Here is a 22,503-nt window from a genome sequence, read left to right as displayed (position 1 = left end):
TGGGGAGCACATTTTAGTTGATGATACATGAATGGGGGAATATGTGATTGCTGATATCTGTGCCTGTATTCCCTATCGACTATGTGTGTAATTACCTGAAGGTTGTAGAGATGAAGAAAAGACATAATTACGGTAAATGCAGTGGTATTCTATGTCAGGTTAATGAACATTTGTCGGTTGAAGTCTTGTTCGGTGTCTGTTGAATGCTGTCTTCTTTGTGCTTTTGCCCAAAAGGTGCAAGCAAAAAGCTTTGTCAATGTCCATAGGCTTACAAAAGTGTTGGGCTAGCGTGATTTTAAAATTTCTAGGGAAACGGGGTCTATGGCATAGTTCATCAAATCTCTGTGTGTAAGGTTGTCAAAACTTCTTCTTTAATCCATCAGTTGTCTGTATACAGGATCATCAAATTCCTCGTCAAAAGTAGGTCTTTTTACCTTGGAAAAACCAGAAAAACAGGTGAAAGAAACGGACCGTAGAAATCGCATTTTCATCACATCATTGTTTCTACAGTTGGGTCATAAATCAAATCCATTGGAATTACAATTTCCTCACTCCTTAGACTCATCACCCTGGTACTTCGTTTACACTTCGTTAAAGCCTGACCGCATCTAAATATCAAGCCAATCGTTATGATAACACCTAAGATACATAGGAGAAACTTCCCTACATCCATTATGACTCCCTGAGCCCATTCTCCTAAACCAGAGAACCAATTTCGCTGGTTCAACCATGACACCCAACTAGTCAGCTCATTACTCACAGCAGCAAGGGTGAGATTGTGTCTCCTGCGAAATTCCCACTTCAATTGGAGAATATCGTCCATCTTTTGGTCTATGACCTCGACCGGGTCCTCGGTACTATTCGTTATATATGTGCAGCATTTCACGCCGTACTGCGTTGCCAGTGTGACACAATATCCACCTGTTACTGCCGTGAGATAATTGAGAACCATTCTATGCTGAACCAGTTCTGTTTTATAAGCTTGAAGTTCTCTTCCAGTATACCTAAACGTGTCATCATACATTTCTGTGATATTGTCTAACAAATTTGCGAGCGCAGATATGTATTTATAATTCAACACTCCTCTGGCGGTGCGAGTGATGTCTAACGCAATTAGAAACTGAATCCCGGTGGATTCATGGATCATGTCAGAGGCCGGATGCTCTGTTCTTTCTATCAGGTGCCGTTTAACTACGTGCTCGTAGTGGGTATGAGTATAAGGAGCTTGGGCAACACGGTGTATATCTTTCCTTTTGGCATGTGATACAGTCATTACTTCAGGCAGTACTTTTCCAATATAACACAATCCTTCAGAGTTTGGGGCAAGCCACTTATACGCCTTCCTCCCGCATATGAAATATGCATCATCGGGGAGAACATATGGGACGGAGTAGGACATAACCATATTACACATTTTCCATGTGAAATCTCCTAACCCTAATTCTCCCATCTGTCTAGTACACGTATCAGCTTGTACGATATGTGCACAGTATCCTGGTGATACCTCTCCAACTCTCGTAATCCTACTTCCTAGGGTATACCTATATCGGAAAGATTTTCCTCTACTGGCTATGTGGCGCATTCTATCTGCTCTATATGAAAAGGTCATGGTTTGGTTACTCCATGACACTTCCCAATTTCCCGGCTTTCGGGGATTGGAAATGTTAAAACATATTAGGGATCTATCCACATGATATTGGTGGAGCTTCAAACTAGGAGGACTGGAGATATTAAACCTCCTGTCCACCGGCCTCCCACCACTTAGCTCAAGTACCTCACCTATCGTTAAAGGAAATGGTACTAGTCCTGATTTACTATGGCCTTGAGGTACTTGGGAGCATACCCAACAATCTGTTTGATTTAACACACTACCCACTAAGGAGTGATAGTCACTCAAGGGATGCCGGTCCATGTGGATATTAAAACTGGATTGGCATTTCTTGATGCACCCATCCTCAACCACATTGTCACAGAGCCTACAGATACAGTTTTCTTCAGCTAACAATCCTTCACAATTCCTTCTATGGTCAATGCTATCGGATCGTTTTCTGATACTCGCCTTTGCTTGGTGATTATGTTGTTCTTGGGAAACTACGCCTCCATCTCTGTCATCAGAACCCATTCCAGAACCTCTCTCGACCTCTATGGTATTCTCGCCGGAACAGACTGCTCTGGTCAACATCATGGTCAACAGGAAAATCCGGATCACAGTCTCTTGAGGCAAGTCCATCTTAGGAGGAAACGAAGAAGAATGAGAAGGGGGAAAAAATGATTTGAGGGAGAGGGGATGGGAAGTGGAGAAAAACAATAAAAGGGAACAGGGAATCGACAACTGCTTTTGATCTTGTGATTTTCAATGCTCAGGTGCCGCCTCAGTCCTCCTGGAACAGACACTCCAGTGATACAACTTCCTCTACCGTCTGTTCCTTATCACGGGACCTCTCTGGATCAGCAACCTTCTTACAATGGGACGAATGAACCCAAGTCTCTCTCTCGGCAACCTTCAATGCTGTAGTGCTAGTCAATAAGACTTGGTATGGTCCTTCCCATCTGTCAATAAGGCAACCTGAGCGTAGAAAATTCCGTATCATTACATAATCCCCAGGTTCAATGTCATGACAATTACTATCTGGTAAATCAGGAATCACCAACTTCAAATTATCATTTTGATTCCTTAACTGTTTACTCATGTTAATCAAGTATTTTACAGTCACTTCATTGTTACACTTCAAATCATCCTGAGGGTTAATCATAACATGCGGTTGTCGACCAAACAAGATTTCAAAGGGAGACAGATTAAGAGGGGACCTGGGAGTGGTTCTGATGCTGTACAGTACAATGGGTAAAGCTTCTGGCCATGTCAATCCTGTCTCTGCCATAACTTTGCTCAGTTTATTTTTAATAGTGCTGTTCACTCTTTCCACCTTCGCACTCGCCTGTGGACGGTATGGAGTGTGCAGCTTGCTATCAATTCCCATCAACTTACACATTCCTTGAAAGACATCACCTGTAAAATGGGTACCCCTATCACTTTCAATTATTCTAGGGATACCATATCTACATACAAATTCCTGCACAATTTTCTTAGCAGTAAACATAGCGGTATTTGTGGCCGCAGGAAATGCTTCGACCCAATTTGAAAAAACATCTATACAAACAAGTACATATTTCAAATTTCGACAAGGGGGTAATTGAATAAAGTCAATCTGTATTACCTGAAAAGGACCGCCTGTAGGTGGGATATGAGATGGTTCTGTTGGTATTGCCTTTCCGATATTCTTTTTCAAGCATGTAAGGCATGACATTGCTCTCTTACCTGCATGAGATGAAAATCCTGGGGCGCACCAATATGCTCTTACCAACTTGCACATTCCTTCCTTGCCCAGATGAGTCAGCCCGTGAGCTGCCTCAGCTAAACATGGAAGATATGCTCTGGGGGCCACTGGTTTACCTTGTCCATCCGTCCAGAGTCCTGAGGACTCCTGGCCATATCCCTTTGCCTTCCAGACTGCCTTTTCCTGTGTGGAACACAAATTTTGCATCTCACACAGCTTCTGTGTGTGTTGATGGTATTAAATACCATCAATTGTGTGGTGTCTGTCTGTCTGGGGGTACCAGCTGCTAACTTAGCTGCTTCGTCTGCTCGGCTGTTACCAAGTGATACTGGGTCTTGGCTATATGTGTGTGCTTTACACTTGATAACAGCCACTCTGTCGGGTTCCTGTATCGCTGTTAGAAGCCTTTTGATGTGAGCTGCATGCGCTACCGGTGTACCAGCTGCCGTCATGAAATTTCTGAGGCGCCATAGGGCTCCGAAATCATGGACTACCCCGAATGCGTATCTAGAGTCGGTGTAGATATTGGCTGATTTGCCCTTAGCCAATTCACATGCTCTTGTTAGGGCGACCAGTTCAGCAACCTGGGCTGAGTGAGGTGGGCCTAGCGGTTCTGCTTCTATGGTGCCTTGGTCATCTACGACTGCGTATCCAGTACACAAGTCTCCCGAGTCTGACTGTCTGTGACAACTACCGTCCGTGTAGAAAGTTAGATCTACATCTTCCAGTGGGTTGTCACTGATGTCAGGCCTTGCGGTAAAATTTTGGGTCAAATATTCCATACAATTATGTGTGTCCTCCTTTGTATTAAATTCTCCTTCCCCACCACTCTCATCCTCCACCCTTTGTGCCTGTCCAGGCACACCTGGGAGATATGTTGCAGGATTTAATGCACTGCATCTCCTTATGGTGATGTTTACGGGAGCCATTAGTGCCAATTCCCATCTTGTAAACCGCGCTGATGAGACGTGCCTGGTTTGGGCAGAATTTAGCAAGGCTGACACTGCATGTGGTGTATGAATTGTGAGGTTGTGACCTAGCACTACATCTTCGCTTTTCGTTACTAGCAATGCTATCGCAGCAACGCTTCGCAAGCATGTGGGGAGGGATCGCGCTACCGTATCTAGCTGAGCGCTGTAGTATGCTACTGGCCTGCTGGCATCACCGTGCTTTTGGGTTAAGACGCCTGCTGCGCAACCAGCACTTTCTGTTCCGTACAGCTCAAAGGGTTTCCCATAGTCTGGCATACCTAATGCTGGTGCCTGCGTTAGGCACTGTTTAAGTCTCTCAAATGCCATCTCGGACTCGTCTGTATGCGAAATCCGATCAGGTTTGTTTGAGGAGACCATCTCCTGCAAAGGTAACGCTAGAATGGAAAACCCTGGGATCCAGTTACGGCAATATCCACACATTCCTAAAAATGTTCTGATCTGTTGCTGGGTTTGTGGCAGAGTCATGTCTCTAATTGCTTGAATTCTATCAGCGGTCAGGTGTCTCAGTCCTTGTGTTAGACAGTGTCCCAAGTATTTTACTTTAGTTTGGCATAATTGTAACTTGTCTTTGGAAACCTTGTGTCCTGTGTCTGAAAGATGAAACAGGAGCTGTTTCGTATCCTTCAGGGATGCTTCCACTGAATCAGAACACAGTAGTAGATCATCCACGTACTGTATTAATACTGATCCACTCTCTGGTTGGAAAGACTGTAAACAATCATGCAAAGCCTGGGAAAATATACTTGGACTGTCTATGAAACCTTGTGGTAATCGAGTCCATGTGTATTGGACTCCTCTGTATGTAAATGCAAACAAATATTGGCTGTCAGGGTGCAGAGGTACTGAAAAGAAAGCGGAGCAGAGGTCAATAACAGTGAAAAATTTCGCAGTGGGAGGGATTTGCATAAGGATGACAGCTGGATTTGGCACTACGGGGAACTGACTCTCAACTATTTTGTTAATCCCCCTTAGATCCTGCACTAGCCGGTAACCCCTCCCCCCACTCTTTTTCACAGGGAAGATGGGACTATTGGCAGTGCTGGACGTTCTTACCAGAATGCCCTGTTGTAGCAAGCGCTCTATTACGGGATACACTCCTAACTCCACCTCTGGCTTCAGAGGGTATTGTGGGATTTTTGGAGCTATCCTACCATCTTTTACTTGTACAACTACCGGAGCTACGTTTGCCATTAATCCAGTGTCCTGTCCATCTTTAGTCCAAAGTGACTCTGGTATCTGAGATGTCATTTCTTCTACTTGGGATGGAGTCCTATTTGTCATAATGGTATGTGACATTAATTTTGATGGGGAGTCTAACATGTCTCGCACTTCCTGAGCGTGATTCTCAGGTATGTCCAAGAATACACCTTCAGGAGTACAATAAATGACGCACCCCATTTTACACAATAAGTCTCTTCCCAGGAGATTAGTCGGTGCCGATGCAGCCAGCAAAAAGGAATGCTTGGTATGTAAAGGCCCTATTGTAATCTCGGCTGGTTTGCTAACAGGGTAGTGCTGGACTACTCCTGTTACTCCTATGGCTGGAATTGTCTTACCAGTGGTTCTCATGCCCACTGTCGAATTTATCACTGATTTGGCCGCCCCCGTATCTACAAGAAAGTTTAATGATTTACCAGCTACATTTATTGCAATTTCGGGTTCACTTCCAAGATTTGCAATCAATTTTACTGGCTGCAGATTACAGGTATGGCCACACCCCTATTGGGTATGGTGACCTCCCTGAATCCCGCTGGCAGCAACTACTTGTGAAGGGGTTAAATGGGAACTGCCAGAAGTTTGCCAGTCTCCTTTTGGGGGATATCTTGTTGTTTCCCCTGTATGTGGCTCATAACTCCGTCTCTGTGGACCCTGATCCCAATCTCGTGTGTCATGTCGTTGTCTAGGGGGTTGGTATGATCTTTGTGAATTTTTCGCTCTACAGTCTCGTGCTATGTGTCCCTGTTTATGACAAAAATAACATGTTACCACATTTGACTTACCCACAGGGTTTGGTGATCTATACAAAGGCTGCTTTGTGGTCAGGGCCTGTATACTTACGGCCATTAACTTATCACCTTGTGACTCCCTGTGTCTGGTGATATTCCGGTCGTGATCAATAGCAGCCTCTCTCAAAGTAGCCACCGACAGACCTCGCCAACATGGTTGCGTGGTCTGTACCCTTGTCTTTAATGCTTCTTTTAAACCATCCATTAGCACAGATACTGCTACTTCTTGATGATTTGCATTGGTCCTAATGTCCTCTATGCCAGTGTATTTTGCCATTTCTAATAATGCCCGGTGAAAATAATCAGCAGCTGTTTCTGACTTTTTTTGTTTAATGGAAAAAATTCTATTCCATTTGGCTACAGCTGGGAAATACTCCTTTAACTGTAAATTTATTCTTTTTACATTGTCTTTGTTGTACACATCTGTAAGAGGTACATCCTGATCCAGTCCACAGTCAGCTAAAAATTGAGCTGCGTCGACATTGGAGGGTAAACATGCCCTCAGCAATACCTGCCAGTCTTTGTTATTGGGCTCTAAAGTGTTCCCTAGGTCTCTGATGTATTTCTGGCTAGCAACTAAGTCTTTTCTAGGATCAGGGAATTCAGACACTATGGTTCTTAATTCCATTCGGGAAAACGGGCTGTACATGGCAATGTTCCTGATAGGAGTGACTCCTGTAGTGTCTGTTTTCCCATTTGGAACTGCTATTACCCTCACGGGAGCAAGTTTAACAACATCATTCTGTGTAGATTCTACAGTCTGTGGTGAAATGGTTTCAGCATAGTGTATGGTGCCGTACTTACCCGTTGATACGACCTCACCTGTCCCTCCGCTAGGGGGCTTTGTTACTAATCTTATGGGTTGGGCCGTGCCTACTGTTGTTTCTGATATAGTGGCTGCTAGAGAGAGCGCCGATATTGTTGCCGATTCGTCCTCTTGATCACACTCCTGGGGAAAGTTCAAAACAGGGTACAACTTGCACGGGTTAATACTTGCATTGGTTAACTTATTAACATTATCCTTAACATTTATACAGTTGCTAAGTGCCTGTTTGTTACCCCCTGATGCGTCATTCTCCGCAACCAATTTCTCTCCTGATATGTATGGTGGCGGCGGGGCCGTGGCTACCAGTTTCTTGATAGGATTAGATCCCGCCGCCTGAGCCAATCCTCTCTGTATTTCACCCTCCTGTTGCCATAGCTGCAAATAATCATAATGTTGGGTTCGTCTCTTTGTTGATTTAATGAGACATATCCTTCTCCTTAGATTTTGTAACACTTCTGGGCTAAAGCTGCCTACTCTTGGGAATTTCTCCCCGTCATGCATTGTCATTCTTTCCCATTCATCACATAAAACTTCTGTGTGTGAGCCGTATTTTTCACACATTACGTACCTTGCCGACCCGATTGGTCGGTTCACTAAATCAACCCGAACCGAGGTTGATCGCCCCCTTCCTGAACAACTGGCCCCCATAATTTGCAGGAGTTGCTTGCTCTACCTCTGACCTTTATATCAGGGTCTTCAGCGAACCCTTACAAAAAACCAAAATGTTCACGATAGGCTGACGGTGGCGGTTTACCGAGTACCCCACTCACTCGCCCACGCCGACCAATACGCCCACACACTGCTTTAGCGCTGGCGTACTCGACCTAGGGCCCCTATGAACCTTTGTTTACTGGAACATGTGGGTGTGATCCGCAGAGCATTAACCCTTTCCAGTAACTGTGGGGTTGTTGGATAATTCCTGAGTGACCAGCGAACTTCCCTTTTAAAAATAAAAAATGACACAAATCACGTCAGAATGTACAAATAGTGTTTATGACCGGGTTCGTACACAAATGGTACTGGTCAGACTAACTAATGCACACAATTACGTGCGGTACAATCGTTCAGTACATAAGCAACTAATCTTATGTACGGAGCGACCAGTGGAATCGACATTCAACAGCTGCGAATTCCTTCAGCCTGAGCTTTATGGCCTATATGGGTTCCGCTCCAACCCTTCTTGGTGTTGGGCTACTTGACTCTATAGCGGACTTCCTTGTCTGCTGTACCTGGACCTCCTGGTCTGTTATGCGACCTCCTGGTCTGTTACAGTATGACCTCCTGGTCTGCTACACTCTAATGCTCTTTATATGTTTAACAAGGGATGCCTCCCTAGCCACCGTGCATGTCACTTACACGTATGTACTTTCACGAGAACTCGATGATTTCTGTGGTTCAATCCCCAAAATTGTAAAACTTATATAATTGCAAACACTCACTCACCACATGTACACTTTTGTTTCTATTTCTATTTCTGCGCAGAAATTTTCTTTAACCCAGATGTTATTTATCGCGTTTTGCGCTATTTATCGCCTGTTGCGCTATTTATCGCCTGTTGTGCTATTTATCGCCTGTTGCGCTATTTATCGCCTGTTGAAAATCAACACTATCGTGTGACTTGAGTTACGTGGGCGTACCCAGACGCTCCGTTGCGTAATTTACGCTGCGTGCGTCGGCCTTTGCGTACGCGAGTCTCAGCCCTTTGTTAGAGACACGTGTACACAAAACCAATGTCCACCGTAACACAATGTACACGTTTATCAATGTAGATGATCCTCGATCCTCTACTGAACCCCACACCAATCTCTCCTTGTACCTTTAGGTAGAGCTGCGTGTGTGCTTTACACTTTATCCCTTAATATATTACTTTTACACTTACTATGAAATAGCGACAAATCTCTCTTAGCACGTTTTATCAATTATAAAATGGCAAACAGGAGAGTGATATATGAAAATACACGAATGAAAAAGAAATGCAGATATGTGCGTGCGTACGCAAGACAGAAATAAACAGTTTTAAAAGACACTAGCGTGTTGTTCTTACCTCCGGTTCCGGATTCCCTCAGCACCCTTTACTAAGCGAAGCAGACGCTTATCCCGTCAGCACTGCGAAGAATATGATCTCCCGCCCTTTGCTGATCGATAATGTCTGCTGAAATTACCTAGCAGAGATATGTGAAGGAAGGACGAGCCGCCAATTGATAAAGCTGAATATTTATCTTATTTAAAACCCTTTAAGAGGCCTAAGAACACTGTACGCTATTGACGTATGAAGTACCGTAAAGGTACGCACGTTGTGTAACAATCGCTTAGCCGTGGTCGAGACGCTCAAGCGTCACGTTCGCTCACGGCCAAGAGATCACAGGCAGGCACGCTATTGGCTGCTGACTAACGTAATGGTTCGCTATAGCGTAGCGGACGCTCGGGACCACGAGGAGATCACCAGCGGCGCAGACGCTCACAATGTTAAACCTTTATATCTAAACCATAAACAATGTAATATGCAGTAAAACCTTAGTGTAGAGATAGGGTGTAGATGCAACACAGTGTAACCTTATTAACTTAAAAGCTGTTCGAGCGTCACCGACGCTCTGAGAATACTTAACACTATAATGAACACACAACTACCGGGCTTAGGGTCTAACGCCTTATGAATATGTTATACTTGCAAAAAGAATAATACAATACAAGTCATACACTACATTATAACATAGACTAACTAACCAGAAAACTACACGTGAAATACAATATCAGTACAATAACTATATAAGAGAAACGAGAGAGAAAGAGAAGAGAGAGAGAGAGATATGGCCCACAATAACAAGAAAGACAATATGATTGCGGAGAATAACTTACGCACAAAGGGGAACGATCGCATGCGCCTCTGGACATCCAGCTCCCGATTATCAGCAATGAGAACCGTTGAAGAGTGAGAGCTGGATGTGATCGGCTTGTCTATTTATGCCCCACACACACAATACAATTCAATGGTCCCTACAATCTCATTGTTCATTGGACACAGGAATTCCTCCTCGCATTATAACAAAAGGTCATAGGTTGATTCATACAGGTGGGCTGTGACAATTTCCAACTGCTCAGGTGGGTGGGAAACTAGGTTTCCCGCCGCATGGATAAGTAAGTGCAAATAATAGTAAATGGACATAAACTTCTTATGTCCATAACTATTCGCACGAGCGATTAATCTGTTTCAAACCAACACCGGAATATTGCTAATTAAATACTCTTCCGATGGATACTAAACACCACTGTATTACTCCTGTCTGACCCTTCGTATCAAACAAAGAGGGATTTCTCCGTCCATGAACATTCTACATTAACCAAACTTTCAGATTCTATCAAAGGGACCATAATCTACAAAATACATTATATGGTGAAAATATGTAACGAAAGAGTCGCCCGCTAGACGCATACAATCTCTACCGTAAATGCGCATACCGTGCGCCTGCGGGTGCCCGCAACAGCGAGTATGCGCACGCACGGGAGAGCGCACGCATGCGCAGCAGGGACACATATGAGGTGCAAATATGGCAGTGTGCATCGTGATATTTTTCTGACTTTGACAAGATATACAAATGCCCCCACAGCGCCAGATATACAAATGCACCCACAGTGCCAGATACACAAATGCCCCCCACAGCGCCAGATACACAAATGCCCCCACAGCGCCAGATATACATTGCCCCCACAGCGCCAGATACACAAATGCCCCCACAGCGCCAGATACACAAATGCCCCCACAGCGTCAGATACACAAATGCCCCTACAGCGTCAGATACACAAATGCCCCCACAGCGCCAGATACACAAATGCCCCCACAGCGCCAGATACACAAATGCCCCCACAGTGCCAGATACACAAATGCCCCCACAGAGCCAGATACAGTATACAAATGCCCTCACAGCGCCAGATATACATTGCCCCACAGTGCCAGATACACAAATGTCCCCACAGCGCCAGATATACATTGCCCCACAGTGCCAGATACACAAATACCCCCTCAGTGCCAGATACACAAATGCCCCCACAGTGCCAGATACACAAATGCCCCCACAGCGTCAGATACACAAATGCCCCCACAGCGCCAGATACACAAATGCCCCCACAGCGCCAGATATACATTGCCCCCACAGCGCCAGATACACAAATGCCCCCACAGCGCCAGATACACAAATGCCCCCACAGCGCCAGATACACAAATGCCCCCACAGCGTCAGATACACAAATGCCCCCACAGCGCCAGATACACAAATGCCCCCACAGTGCCAGATATACATTGCCCCCACAGCGCCAGATACACAAATGCCCCCACAGCGCCAGATACACAAATGCCCCCACAGCGCCAGATACACAAATGCCCCCACAGCGTCAGATACACAAATGCCCCCACAGCGTCAGATACACAAATGCCCCCACAGCGCCAGATACACAAATGCCCCCACAGCGCCAGATACACAAATGCCCCCACAGCGCCAGATACACAAATGCCCCCTCAGTGCCAGATACACAAATGCCCCCACAGAGCCAGATACAGTATACAAATGCCCTCACAGCGCCAGATATACATTGCCCCACAGTGCCAGATACACAAATGTCCCCACAGCGCCAGATATACATTGCCCCACAGTGCCAGATACACAAATACCCCCTCAGTGCCAGATACACAAATGCCCCCACAGTGCCAGATACACAAATGCCCCCACAGTGCCAGATACACAAATGCCCTCACAGCATCAGATATACAAATGCCCTCACAGCGCCAGATATACAAATGCCCCCACAGTGCCAGATATACAAATGCCCCCACAGTGCCAGATATACAAATGCCCCCACAGTGCCAGATACACAAATGCCCCCACAGCGCCAGATACTCAAATGCCCCCACTACGCCAGATATACATTGCCCCACAGCGCCAGATACACAAATGTCCCCACAGTGTCAGATATACATTGCCCCACAGTGCCAGATACACAAATACCCCCACAGTGCCAGATATACATTGCTCCAGAGTGCCCCCCCCCCCACCCGCTCACCGCTGTCTCTGTTGCTGCTTTGTGAGGGGAGGAGAGCGCAGCGCGCGCCTCTCCTGTCCCTTAATGCTCGTGAAGTCCGGTCTCTGGCGGCGGGTATCTCAAATGAGACGCCGGTTCGTTAGTCAATCAGGAGCCGCGGCTGCCGGTTTGCAAGCTCTGATTGGCTAGCAAACCGATGCCTTATTGAGATTCACACCGCCGTAGCCGCCAGAGACCGGACATCACAGATAATTGAGGGGCAGGAGAGGCGCTGCGCTCTCTTCCCCTCACATAGCAGCCAGCGGGATGCAGGTATGGTGGACGGTACGGCGTACCGGCTGGGAATTTCTAACCAGTACGTCGTACTTGCAGCACTGGTGTTGACCTATTAACGGTCGACCAATACATTGTTGAGTTATCATCCGGATACCCTAATATTCAGTAGATCGGCATAGTCCAAATAAAAACCAGATGTCCAGAACTCCAAATATATTAAAAAAAAAACATGTAAACATTTCTTATAGCAATTTCATGAGCACATAAGGCCAAATCATTGTCAATAAAAAAGCGGTATACTTATCATGAAAGGTGTATTCATGTGCCAGCAGATAGGAAGCATGAACAATGGAATCATTAAGCACCAAAAGCACACATGACCTAAAATAAAACTTTATAAACTCACCTAAAGTGGTGAAGAAGTTAAGGTGTGTACACACGGTGCAATATGCACTTAACTTTTCTTACGATTTTGACTATATAGTCAAAATCGTAAGGAAAGTTAGTGCATATTGCACCGCGTGTACACAGCTTACGATGCCGATGCGCAGTCCCGCGGGATCGGCATCACAAGCAATAAATAGACTGTGCAGGCAAGTCAATTTTGACTATCTCGTGTATAGCATAGTCAAAATTGTCACTTAGCCAAAATCGGTATCGCAAGCACAGTCATCTTTGTTTGCTATCCTGACCACAGTCCATGTCGCATAGAGAGACTCGGGCATAGCCCGAATGTCACTGTTTGTATGGACCTGTAATGCCTTAATAGATAAATACAGCTTAAACATATTTACAATGTTTACGCTGTATTTATCTATTAAGGCACTAAAGGTCCATACACACGGTGAGAAGATAAACAAATCTAGCACAAAGACTGAAAACATCATGCAATATAAAAATAATTTCCCAAAAATATGGAGGTACTTGTTGCCAGTTGTCAGGCTATAACATACAACTGCCACTGTGAGACGCAGTGATTCTGAAAATTGATCCCACCCACTTTGAAGGAAAGCCAATAAGCCTTGCTGAGTGTGATGGGAAAACACAGCCAGATTAGGAAATGCGGGAGCTTGAATTGGGTAGTTTGCTGGACATGAATAATATGGTAGTATGAAGAAACATTGTTTATATTAAGTCACATGATCATCCTAGTCATCCGTTGCATCTTATCCAGCATGCATTTCTACTACAGTACCTTACAGGAAAATAATAAATGCTCTACAGACTTGAACATAGGCTTCAATGAATGAGTCTTGGGTTTTATATCTGGTTTTGCAATACAGTTCTGATAGAGGGTCACAAATCACTATAAATCCTGTGGTTTTTATATGATAAAAGCAATATCCGTAAATTCTGGCCTTTATTCAGAAAGAATTCTAACTAATAACTTTTCTCTAACGTCCTAGTGGATGCTGGGGACTCCGTAAGGACCATGGGGAATAGACGGGCTCCGCAGGAGACTGGACACTCTAAGAAAGAATTAGTACTACTGGTGTGCACTGGCTCCTCCCTCTATGCCCCTCCTCCAGACCTCAGTTAGAATCTGTGCCCGGAAGGAGCTGGGTGCATTTTAGTGAGCTCTCCTGAGCTTGCTATTAAGAAAGTATTTTAGTTAGGTTTTTTTATTTTCAGAGAGCTTCTGCTGGCAACAGACTCTCTGCTACGTGGGACTGAGGGGAGAGAAGCAAACCTACTAACTGCGGCTAGGTTGCGCTTCTTAGGCTACTGGACACCATTAGCTCCAGAGGGTTCGAACACAGGAACTTAACCTTGGTCGTCCGTTCCCGGAGCCGCGCCGCCGTCCCCCTCGCAGAGCCAGAAGACGGAAGACGGCGGGTGAAGCAAGAAGACGTCAAAATCGGCGGCAGAAGACTCCTGTCTTCACATGAGGTAGCGCACAACACTGCAGCTGTGCGCCATTGCGCCCACACTAACCCACAAACTCCGGTCACTGTAGGGTGCAGGGCGCAGGGGGGGGGGGGGCGCCCTGGGCAGCAATTGAGTACCTCCTGGCAAAAGCAGCATATATACAGCTGGGCACTGTATATATGCATGAGCCCCCGCCATTTTTTACACCAAATCGCGGGACAGAAGCCCGCCGCTGAGGGGGTGGGGCTTCTTCCTCAGCACTCACCAGCGCCATTTTCTCTCCACAGCTCCGCTGAGAGGAAGCTCCCCAGGCTCTCCCCTGCAGACTCACGGTAGAAAGAGGGTAAAAAGAGGGGGGGGGCACATAAATTTAGCGCAATAATCATATATATAGCAGCTACTGGGTAAACACTAAGTTACTGTGTGATTCCTGGGTCATATAGCGCTGGGGTGTGTGCTGGCATACTCTCTCTCTGTCTCTCCAAAAGGCCTTGTGGGGGTCCTGTCCTCATATAGAGCATCCCCTGTGTGTGTGGTGTGTCGGTACGCTTGTGTCGACATGTTTGCCGAGGAGGGCTATGTGGAGGCAGAGCAGGTGCAGATGAATGAGGTGTCCCCGCCGACGGCGCCGACACCTGATTGGATGGATATGTGGAAGGTGTTAAATGATAATGTAAACTCCTTGCATAAAAGGTTGGATAAAGCTGAAGCCTTGGGACAGTCGGGGTCTCAGCCCATGCCTGATCCTACAGCGCAGAGGCCGTCAGGGTCTCAGAAGCGCCCACTATCCCATATTGTTGACACAGATATCGACACGGATTCTGACTCCAGTGTCGATGGCGATGATGCAAAATTGCAGCCTAAAATGGCTAAAGCCATCCGCTACATGATTGTAGCTATGAAGGATGTATTGCACATATCAGAGGTAAACCCTGTCCCTGACAAGAGGGTTTATATGTTTGGGGAGAAAAAGCAAGAGGTGACTTTTCCCCCTTCACATGAGTTAAATGAGTTATGTGAAAAAGCTTGGGATTCTCCTGATAGGAAAGTGTTGATTTCCAAAAGGTTACTTATGGCGTACCCCTTCCCGCCAACGGACAGGATGCGCTGGGAATCCTCCCCTAGCGGCAATGGACAGGTGATGCCGACTCTAAAAAGCACATGGAGGTTTTACCCTATAAGGGTGAGGAATTGTTTGGGGACGGTCTCTCTGACCTAGTTTCCACAGCTACAGCTGGGAAGTCAAATTTTTTGCCATATATTCCCTCACAGCCTAAGAAAGCACCGTATTACCAAATGCAGTCCTTTCGATCACAAAAAGGCAAGAAAGTCAGAGGTGCATCCTTTCTTGCCAGAGGCAGGGGTAGAGGAAAGAAGCTGCACCATACAGCTAGTTCCCAGGAACAGAAGTCCTCCCCGGCTTCCACTAAATCCACCGCATGACGCTGGGGCTCCACAGGTGGAGCCGGGAGCGGTGGGGGCGCGTCTCCGAAAATTCAGCCACCAGTGGGTTCGCTCACAGGTGGATCCCTGGGCTATACAGATTGTGTCTCAGGGATACAAGCTGGAATTCGAAGTAATGCCCCTTCACCGTTACCTAAAATCAGCCCTGCCTGCTTCCCCCATAGAAAGGGAAGTAGTGTTAGCGGCAATTCACAAGTTATATCTCCAGCAGGTGGTGGTAAAGGTTCCCCTCCCTCAACAGGGAAGGGGTTACTATTCCACAATGTTTGTGGTTCCGAAACCGGATGGTTCGGTCAGACCCATATTGAATTTAAAATCCCTGAACATTTACCTGAAAAGGTTTAAGTTCAAGATGGAATCGCTCAGAGCGGTCATTGCAAGCCTGGAAGAGGGGGATTTTATGGTGTCTCTGGACATAAAGGATGCTTACCTGCATGTCCCCATTTCTCCACCTCATCAGGAGTACCTCAGATTTGTGGTACAGGACTGTCATTACCAATTCCAGACGTTGCCGTTTGGTCTCTCCACGGCACCGAGAATATTTACCAAGGTAATGGCGGAAATTATGGTGCTCCTTCGAAAGCAAGGTGTCACAGTTATCCCATACTTGGACGATCTCCTCATAAAGGCGAGGTCCAGAGAGCAGTTGCTGATCAGCGTAGCACACTCTCAGGAAGTGTTGCAACAGCACGGCTGGATTTTGAATATTCCAAAGTCGCAGCTGATCCCTACGACTCGTCTGCCCTTCCTGGGCATGATTCTGGACACGGACCAGAAGAAGGTGTTTCTCCCGGCGGAGAAGGCTCAGGAGCTCGTGACTCTGGTCAGAGACCTCTTAAAACCAAAACAGGTGTCGGTGCATCACTGCACGCGAGTCCTGGGAAAGATGGTGGCGTCATACGAAGCCATTCCCTTCGGCAGGTTCCATGCGAGGACCTTTCAGTGGGATCTGTTGGACAAGTGGTCCGGATCGCATCTTCAGATGCATCGGCTGATCACCCTATCCCCCAGGGCCAGGGTGTCTCTTCTGTGGTGGCTGCAGAGTGCTCACCTTCTCGAGGGCCGCAGGTTCGGCATACAGGACTGGGTCCTGGTGACCACGGATGCAAGCCTCCGAGGATGGGGGGCAGTCACTCAGGGAAGAAACTTCCAAGGGTTGTGGTCAAGTCAGGAGACTTGTCTGCACATCAATATCCTGGAACTAAGGGCCATATACAACGCCCTGAGTCAAGCGGAGCCTCTGCTTCGCAACCAACCGGTGCTGATTCAGTCAGACAACATCACCGCAGTGGCTCATGTAAACCGCCAGGGCGGCACAAGAAGCAGGGTGGCGATGGCGGAAGCCACCAGGATTCTTCGTTGGGCGGAGAATCACGTGCAAGCACTGTCAGCAGTGTTCATTCCGGGAGTGGACAACTGGGAAGCAGACTTCCTCAGCAGGCACGACCTCCACCCGGGAGAGTGGGTACTTCATCAAGAAGTCTTTACACAGATTACAAATCGATGGGAACTGCCACAGGTGGACATGATGGCATCCCGCCTCAACAAAAAGCTACAAAGGTATTGCGCCAGGTCAAGAGACCCTCAGGCGATAGCTGTGGACGCACTAGTAACACCGTGGGTGTTCCAGTCAGTCTGTGTGTTTCCTCCTCTTCCTCTCATACGCAAGGTGCTGAGAATCGTAAGAAAAAGAGGAGTGAGAACAATACTCATTGTCCCGGATTGGCCAAGAAGGACTTGGTACCCGGAACTGCAAGAAATGCTCACAGAGGACCCATGGCCTCTGCCTCTCAGACAGGACCTGTTGCAACAGGGGCCCTGCCAGTTCCAAGACTTACCGCGGCTGCGTTTGACGGCATGGCGGTTGAACGCCGGATCCTAGCGGAAAAAGGCATTCTGGATGAAGTTATTCCTACGCTAATAAAGGCTAGGAAGGATGTGACAGCAAAACATTATCACCGTATATGGCGAAAATATGTTGCTTGGTGTGAGGCCAGGAAGGCCCCTACAGAGGAATTCCAGCTGGACCGGTTCCTGCACTTCCTACAGTCAGGAGTGACTATGGGCTTAAAATTGGGGTCCATAAAGGTCCAGATTTCGGCCCTCTCCATTTTCTTTCAAAAGGAACTGGCTTCACTTCCTGAGGTTCAGACGTTTGTTAAGGGAGTGCTGCATATTCAGCCCCCTTTTGTGCCACCAGTGGCACCTTGGGATCTTAACGTGGTGTTGAGTTTCCTAAAATCTCACTGGTTTGAGCCACTTAAGACCGTGGATTTAAAATATCTCACGTGGAAAGTGGTCATGCTATTGGCCTTAGCTTCGGCTAGGCGTGTGTCAGAATTGGCGGCTTTGTCATATAAAAGCCCTTATCTGGTTTTCCATATGGACAGGGCAGAATTACGGATTTCTGCCGGTGATGTCATCTTTTCATTTGAACCAACCTATTGTAGTGCCTGCGGCTACTCGTGACTTAGAGGATTCCAAGTTGCTTGATGTAGTCAGGGCTTTGAAGATCTATGTAGCCAGGACGACTGGAGTCAGGAAAACTGACTCGCTGTTTATCCTGTATGCATCCAACAAGCTGGGTGCTCCTGCTTCAAAGCAAACTATTGCTCGCTGGATCTGTAACACGATTCAGCAGGCTCATTCTGCGGCTGGATTGCCGCATCCAAAATCAGTGAAAGCCCATTCCACAAGGAAAGTGTGCTCTTCTTGGGCGGCTGCCCGAGGGGTCTCGGCATTACAGCTTTGCCGAGCAGCTACTTGGTCGGGTTCAAACACATTTGCTAAGTTCTACAAGTTTGATACCCTGGCTGAGGAGGACCTTGTGTTTGCCCATTCGGTGCTGCAGAGTCATCCGCACTCTCCCGGCCGTTTGGGAGCTTTGGTATAATCCCCATGGTCCTTACGGAGTCCCCAGCATCCACTAGGACGTTAGAGAAAATAAGATTTTACTCACCGGTAATTCTATTTCTCGTAGTCCGTAGTGGATGCTGGGCGCCCGTCCCAAGTGCGGACTTTCTGCAATACGTGTATATAGTTATTGCTTAATAAAGGGTTATGTTATGTTGGCATCCATTGTTTGATGCTCTGTTGTTGTTCATACTGTTGACTGGGTAAGTTTATCACAAGTTATACGGTGTGATTGGTGTGGCTGGTATGAGTCTTACCCTGGATTCCAAAATCCTTTCCTTGTAATGTCAGCTCTTCCGGGCACAGTTTCCTTAACTGAGGTCTGGAGGAGGGGCATAGAGGGAGGAGCCAGTGCACACCAGTAGTACTAATTCTTTCTTAGAGTGCCCAGTCTCCTGCGGAGCCCGTCTATTCCCCATGGTCCTTACGGAGTCCCCAGCATCCACTACGGACTACGAGAAATAGATTTACCGGTGAGTAAAATCTTATTTTAATAGGAAAAAAGCACTGGCTACAGTATTTTATTTGAGGAAATGGTTATTTCTATATTAATATATTTTTTTTTTATTCATCACCTAATGATTTTATATATTTTTCAGCCGATGGAACAAGGAAACTTTTGACTATCTGCTAAAGTTTGTACACTCCGAGGACGCCCAAGACATGGGGTTGTTCCTGCAGTCTGGATACAATCTTCTGAAGGAGCCTGCACCTGTATGTATATACAGTAATGCCCTATGTTTTATTTATGCTTGTCATATAATCTTCAGTAGCTTTCTCACATACACTTATTGAGACAGGCCAGTGATTTCCATGTAGTACACCACCAGGCTGGATAAGTGACAAGATTTCCGGGGCTCCACAATAAGATCACTGAAGCATGTTTATTATAGGCAGTGGGGAAAATACAGGAACATTACGTTATTCACATTAGCTGTAATAAACTTTGGCTTTAAAACATACAGATATATTTCCATGATTGTTGTTGTATTTGCTACAGTACGTAAACATGAGAATGTTATGGAATAATAAATCAACTTTGGGAACTATTAGTGTAAGACATCGATGATGGAAAATGCTCAGAGATATCTTGTCTCTCACTGTATGTACCAGATCTGGAAATGGTTCCGGTATGAATGGTCGACCATGTTATGGTCGACAGTCATTAGGTCGACCACTATTGGTCGACATTGGCATGGTCAACATGGACAAATGGTTGACACATGGAAATGGTCGACACATGAAAAGGTCGACATAGTTTTTTTAAACTTTTTTTGGTGTCGTTTTCTGCGTAAAGTAACGGGGAACCCCAATTAGTACACCGCGTCCCCTCGCATGGCTCACTTTGCTCACCGTGCTTCGGGCAAGGTGCCTCAATCCGCTGCCGCTGCGTTCGGCACAGATTACCGTTCCCAATCGTAGTCCACATGGATCGTAAAGTATGGAAAAGTTCCCCAAAAGAATTTTTTTTTTAAAAACTCATGACGACCGTTTCACGTGTCGACCTTTCACGTGTCGACCATTTTCACGTGTCGACCATGTCAATGTCGACCAATAGTGGTTGACCTAATGACTGTCGACCATAACATGGTCGACCATCCAAACGGATACCTCTAGAAATAGCTGAAAGAAGGAGCATTGTTAGGGGGATATCCTATTAGCAGCGGTACTTCACCACTGCTAATAGGATCGCCCGGGGGCTTTCCTTTTCGCCTGATACTGGCACTTATCGGGTATTATGCACATAAAGCATAATGCCCGATAAGCAGCCGCTGAAGCCGCGATAACACGTGGGATTGGGGACTTATCCCCGATCCCATGTGTTTTTGTGTGATTGCAGGTCCAATTTCTCCTGTTAAAAATGGCCTCTAATTGGATCCCGTAATATTGACCTTAGTTTTTAGCTTCTTAAATTGCATCAGGGCTACTTGGATACCGCCCTTAGTATTTGATGTGCTCCTGTGAGTGGTGGCATCTTTTGAGCATGTGCAAGATTGCTTCCATGTGATGTCGAGCCTCAAACTGAGCTTAGCTGTGGAAGCACCGACCCTGCGCATGCTCAAAAGAGCATTGTAAACGCCCAAGAACAGGGTGGTCACGCATTTTCTAGGGGTTCTATAGAGTGGGGCTAAATTAAGTTCTTTGGTTGCATTGTATAGGTTCCCTGTGGCAAAGGCAGGCATTGTTAGGAAAAATTACAATTGGGAGCCAAATGGCTTGAGCACTATTTATCATATGCAACGAGTGTTAAATAGCTAAAACTCACTGATAAATGAGTCACCAGTACCCCATAAGCCCAGTGTTCTCCAAGTCGATCACCTACAAAGGTGAAGACAGGCAGTGGCATGTACTCCATACTTTGCAAGGAATGACTACCAAGTGATGGCGGAGAATCCAGATCCTCATTTCGGCTCCATTGTGCTGTTTGGTCCTTCTCACTCTCCACGTGGTCTCCATATACATAGCTCCATTCCCCACAGTGTCCCACATCACCTGGTCTCCCTGCCTTCAACCAGAAACACAAGACTTTGAAGGCCAATAAATCTTATTTCAAACACATGACGGTTAGGAGCTGATGGGTAGATGTATGAAGTGGTGATATGGAGGGACATGGTGTCAGCGCACGTTATGCAGCTCTGGGTTATGTGTGAGATCAAGCAAGAGTAGCGAGATCTCGCACATGCGCACTGGTGACGGTGGGGCAGGGAGAAAGTGCGTCAGCATGAAGCTGATGAGCTGTGGGTTTAGGTGGGGATCGCCGATTCGTCAGACAAGATGTTACTACATCTTGTGCACGTTCCTTCCTGCTGGTAATGAGGTGAAGCAGGAAGTGCTACATCTCCTCCTGATTGCCTGAAGCACCATTTATCATACGCAATAGTATGAAGTAGCCTAAATTAATTGATAAATGGGCCCTATATTTTTTTAACTCAATCTTGAAATGTACGGATTACTTAAAACCAAGATGTGCATTTGAAGTGGCCTGTGTAAATTTCTAATAGTCTGTATATATGTGTGTTAGCACATTGTGTGTGATCAGCATCTATAAAACCAAATTTAGCTCAGCCAGCACCATTTTCTGGACACTAGCTACTTACGGCTTCTGGAAACTATCTCAGGAATACAAAAATCAACTAATGTTACAATGTCCCTACAAAGTTACGCATGGCCAATCACTTTAGACTTTTACCTTTGTTGGTTCATTCCTTTCATTTCTCCTCAGGATTATGTTCATTTGAGCCAAATGTTTATTCTAAATAAGTCACAAGAGCAAGGAAACTAGGAGGTGGTCTTTATTTCAGTTGACATTTGTACAAATTGATATTTTCATCACATTAGTTTAAGTACAAAAATGTGCTTTTCCATATAAAATGTGCCCAGGGTAGCAATGGCCTCCTCCTGATATCTCCATATAATTGCCGGTTGCATTAGAAACATCTGATGATTTCATTAACTAATATACCAGTAACACCATTTATTTACGCTCAGGTTGCTTATTGTAATTGTGATTCCTGTTTTCCAGGATCCCTCATGGAAGGATGATGTCCTTGGATTTCGCAACCTGACACCAAGAGAGTTAGAATTATTTCCTGGATATAGGTGTGTAAGCCACATAGAAAACCCCCATTTATCTGCCGGATTCTTCTCTCATGACCTGTACCGGTCTCTTGCGGTACTATCCTCTTTTGAACAAGTTGATATTTGCCAGATTAGTGGGCACATGAACATTTAACCACATTTGGTGATTATTTTGTTTTATAAGCTGCAGGTATTAGGTACATCACTTATCT

General features: G+C 46.0%; 1 protein-coding gene across 5 annotated transcripts in view; it reads left to right on the top strand.

Moving 5' to 3' along the window:
* The window catches only part of DAO (D-amino acid oxidase), a 261,261-nt gene that overhangs the window by 176,835 nt on the left and 61,923 nt on the right, over nt 1-22,503 (top strand). For all 5 annotated transcript variants that reach the window (XM_063913265.1, XM_063913266.1, XM_063913264.1 and 2 more), the window contains 2 exons: nt 19,312-19,426; nt 22,236-22,312. In XM_063913265.1, the coding sequence (XP_063769335.1) occupies nt 19,312-19,426; nt 22,236-22,312 (192 nt within the window). The remainder of the gene's footprint in view (nt 1-19,311; nt 19,427-22,235; nt 22,313-22,503) is intronic.

Source organism: Pseudophryne corroboree, chromosome 1 (assembly GCF_028390025.1).
Source record: "Pseudophryne corroboree isolate aPseCor3 chromosome 1, aPseCor3.hap2, whole genome shotgun sequence".
Lineage (NCBI taxonomy): Eukaryota > Metazoa > Chordata > Amphibia > Anura > Myobatrachidae > Pseudophryne > Pseudophryne corroboree.
The sequence above is the reverse complement of the archived record's forward strand: the minus strand, read 5'-3'. Positions and strand labels throughout refer to the sequence as shown.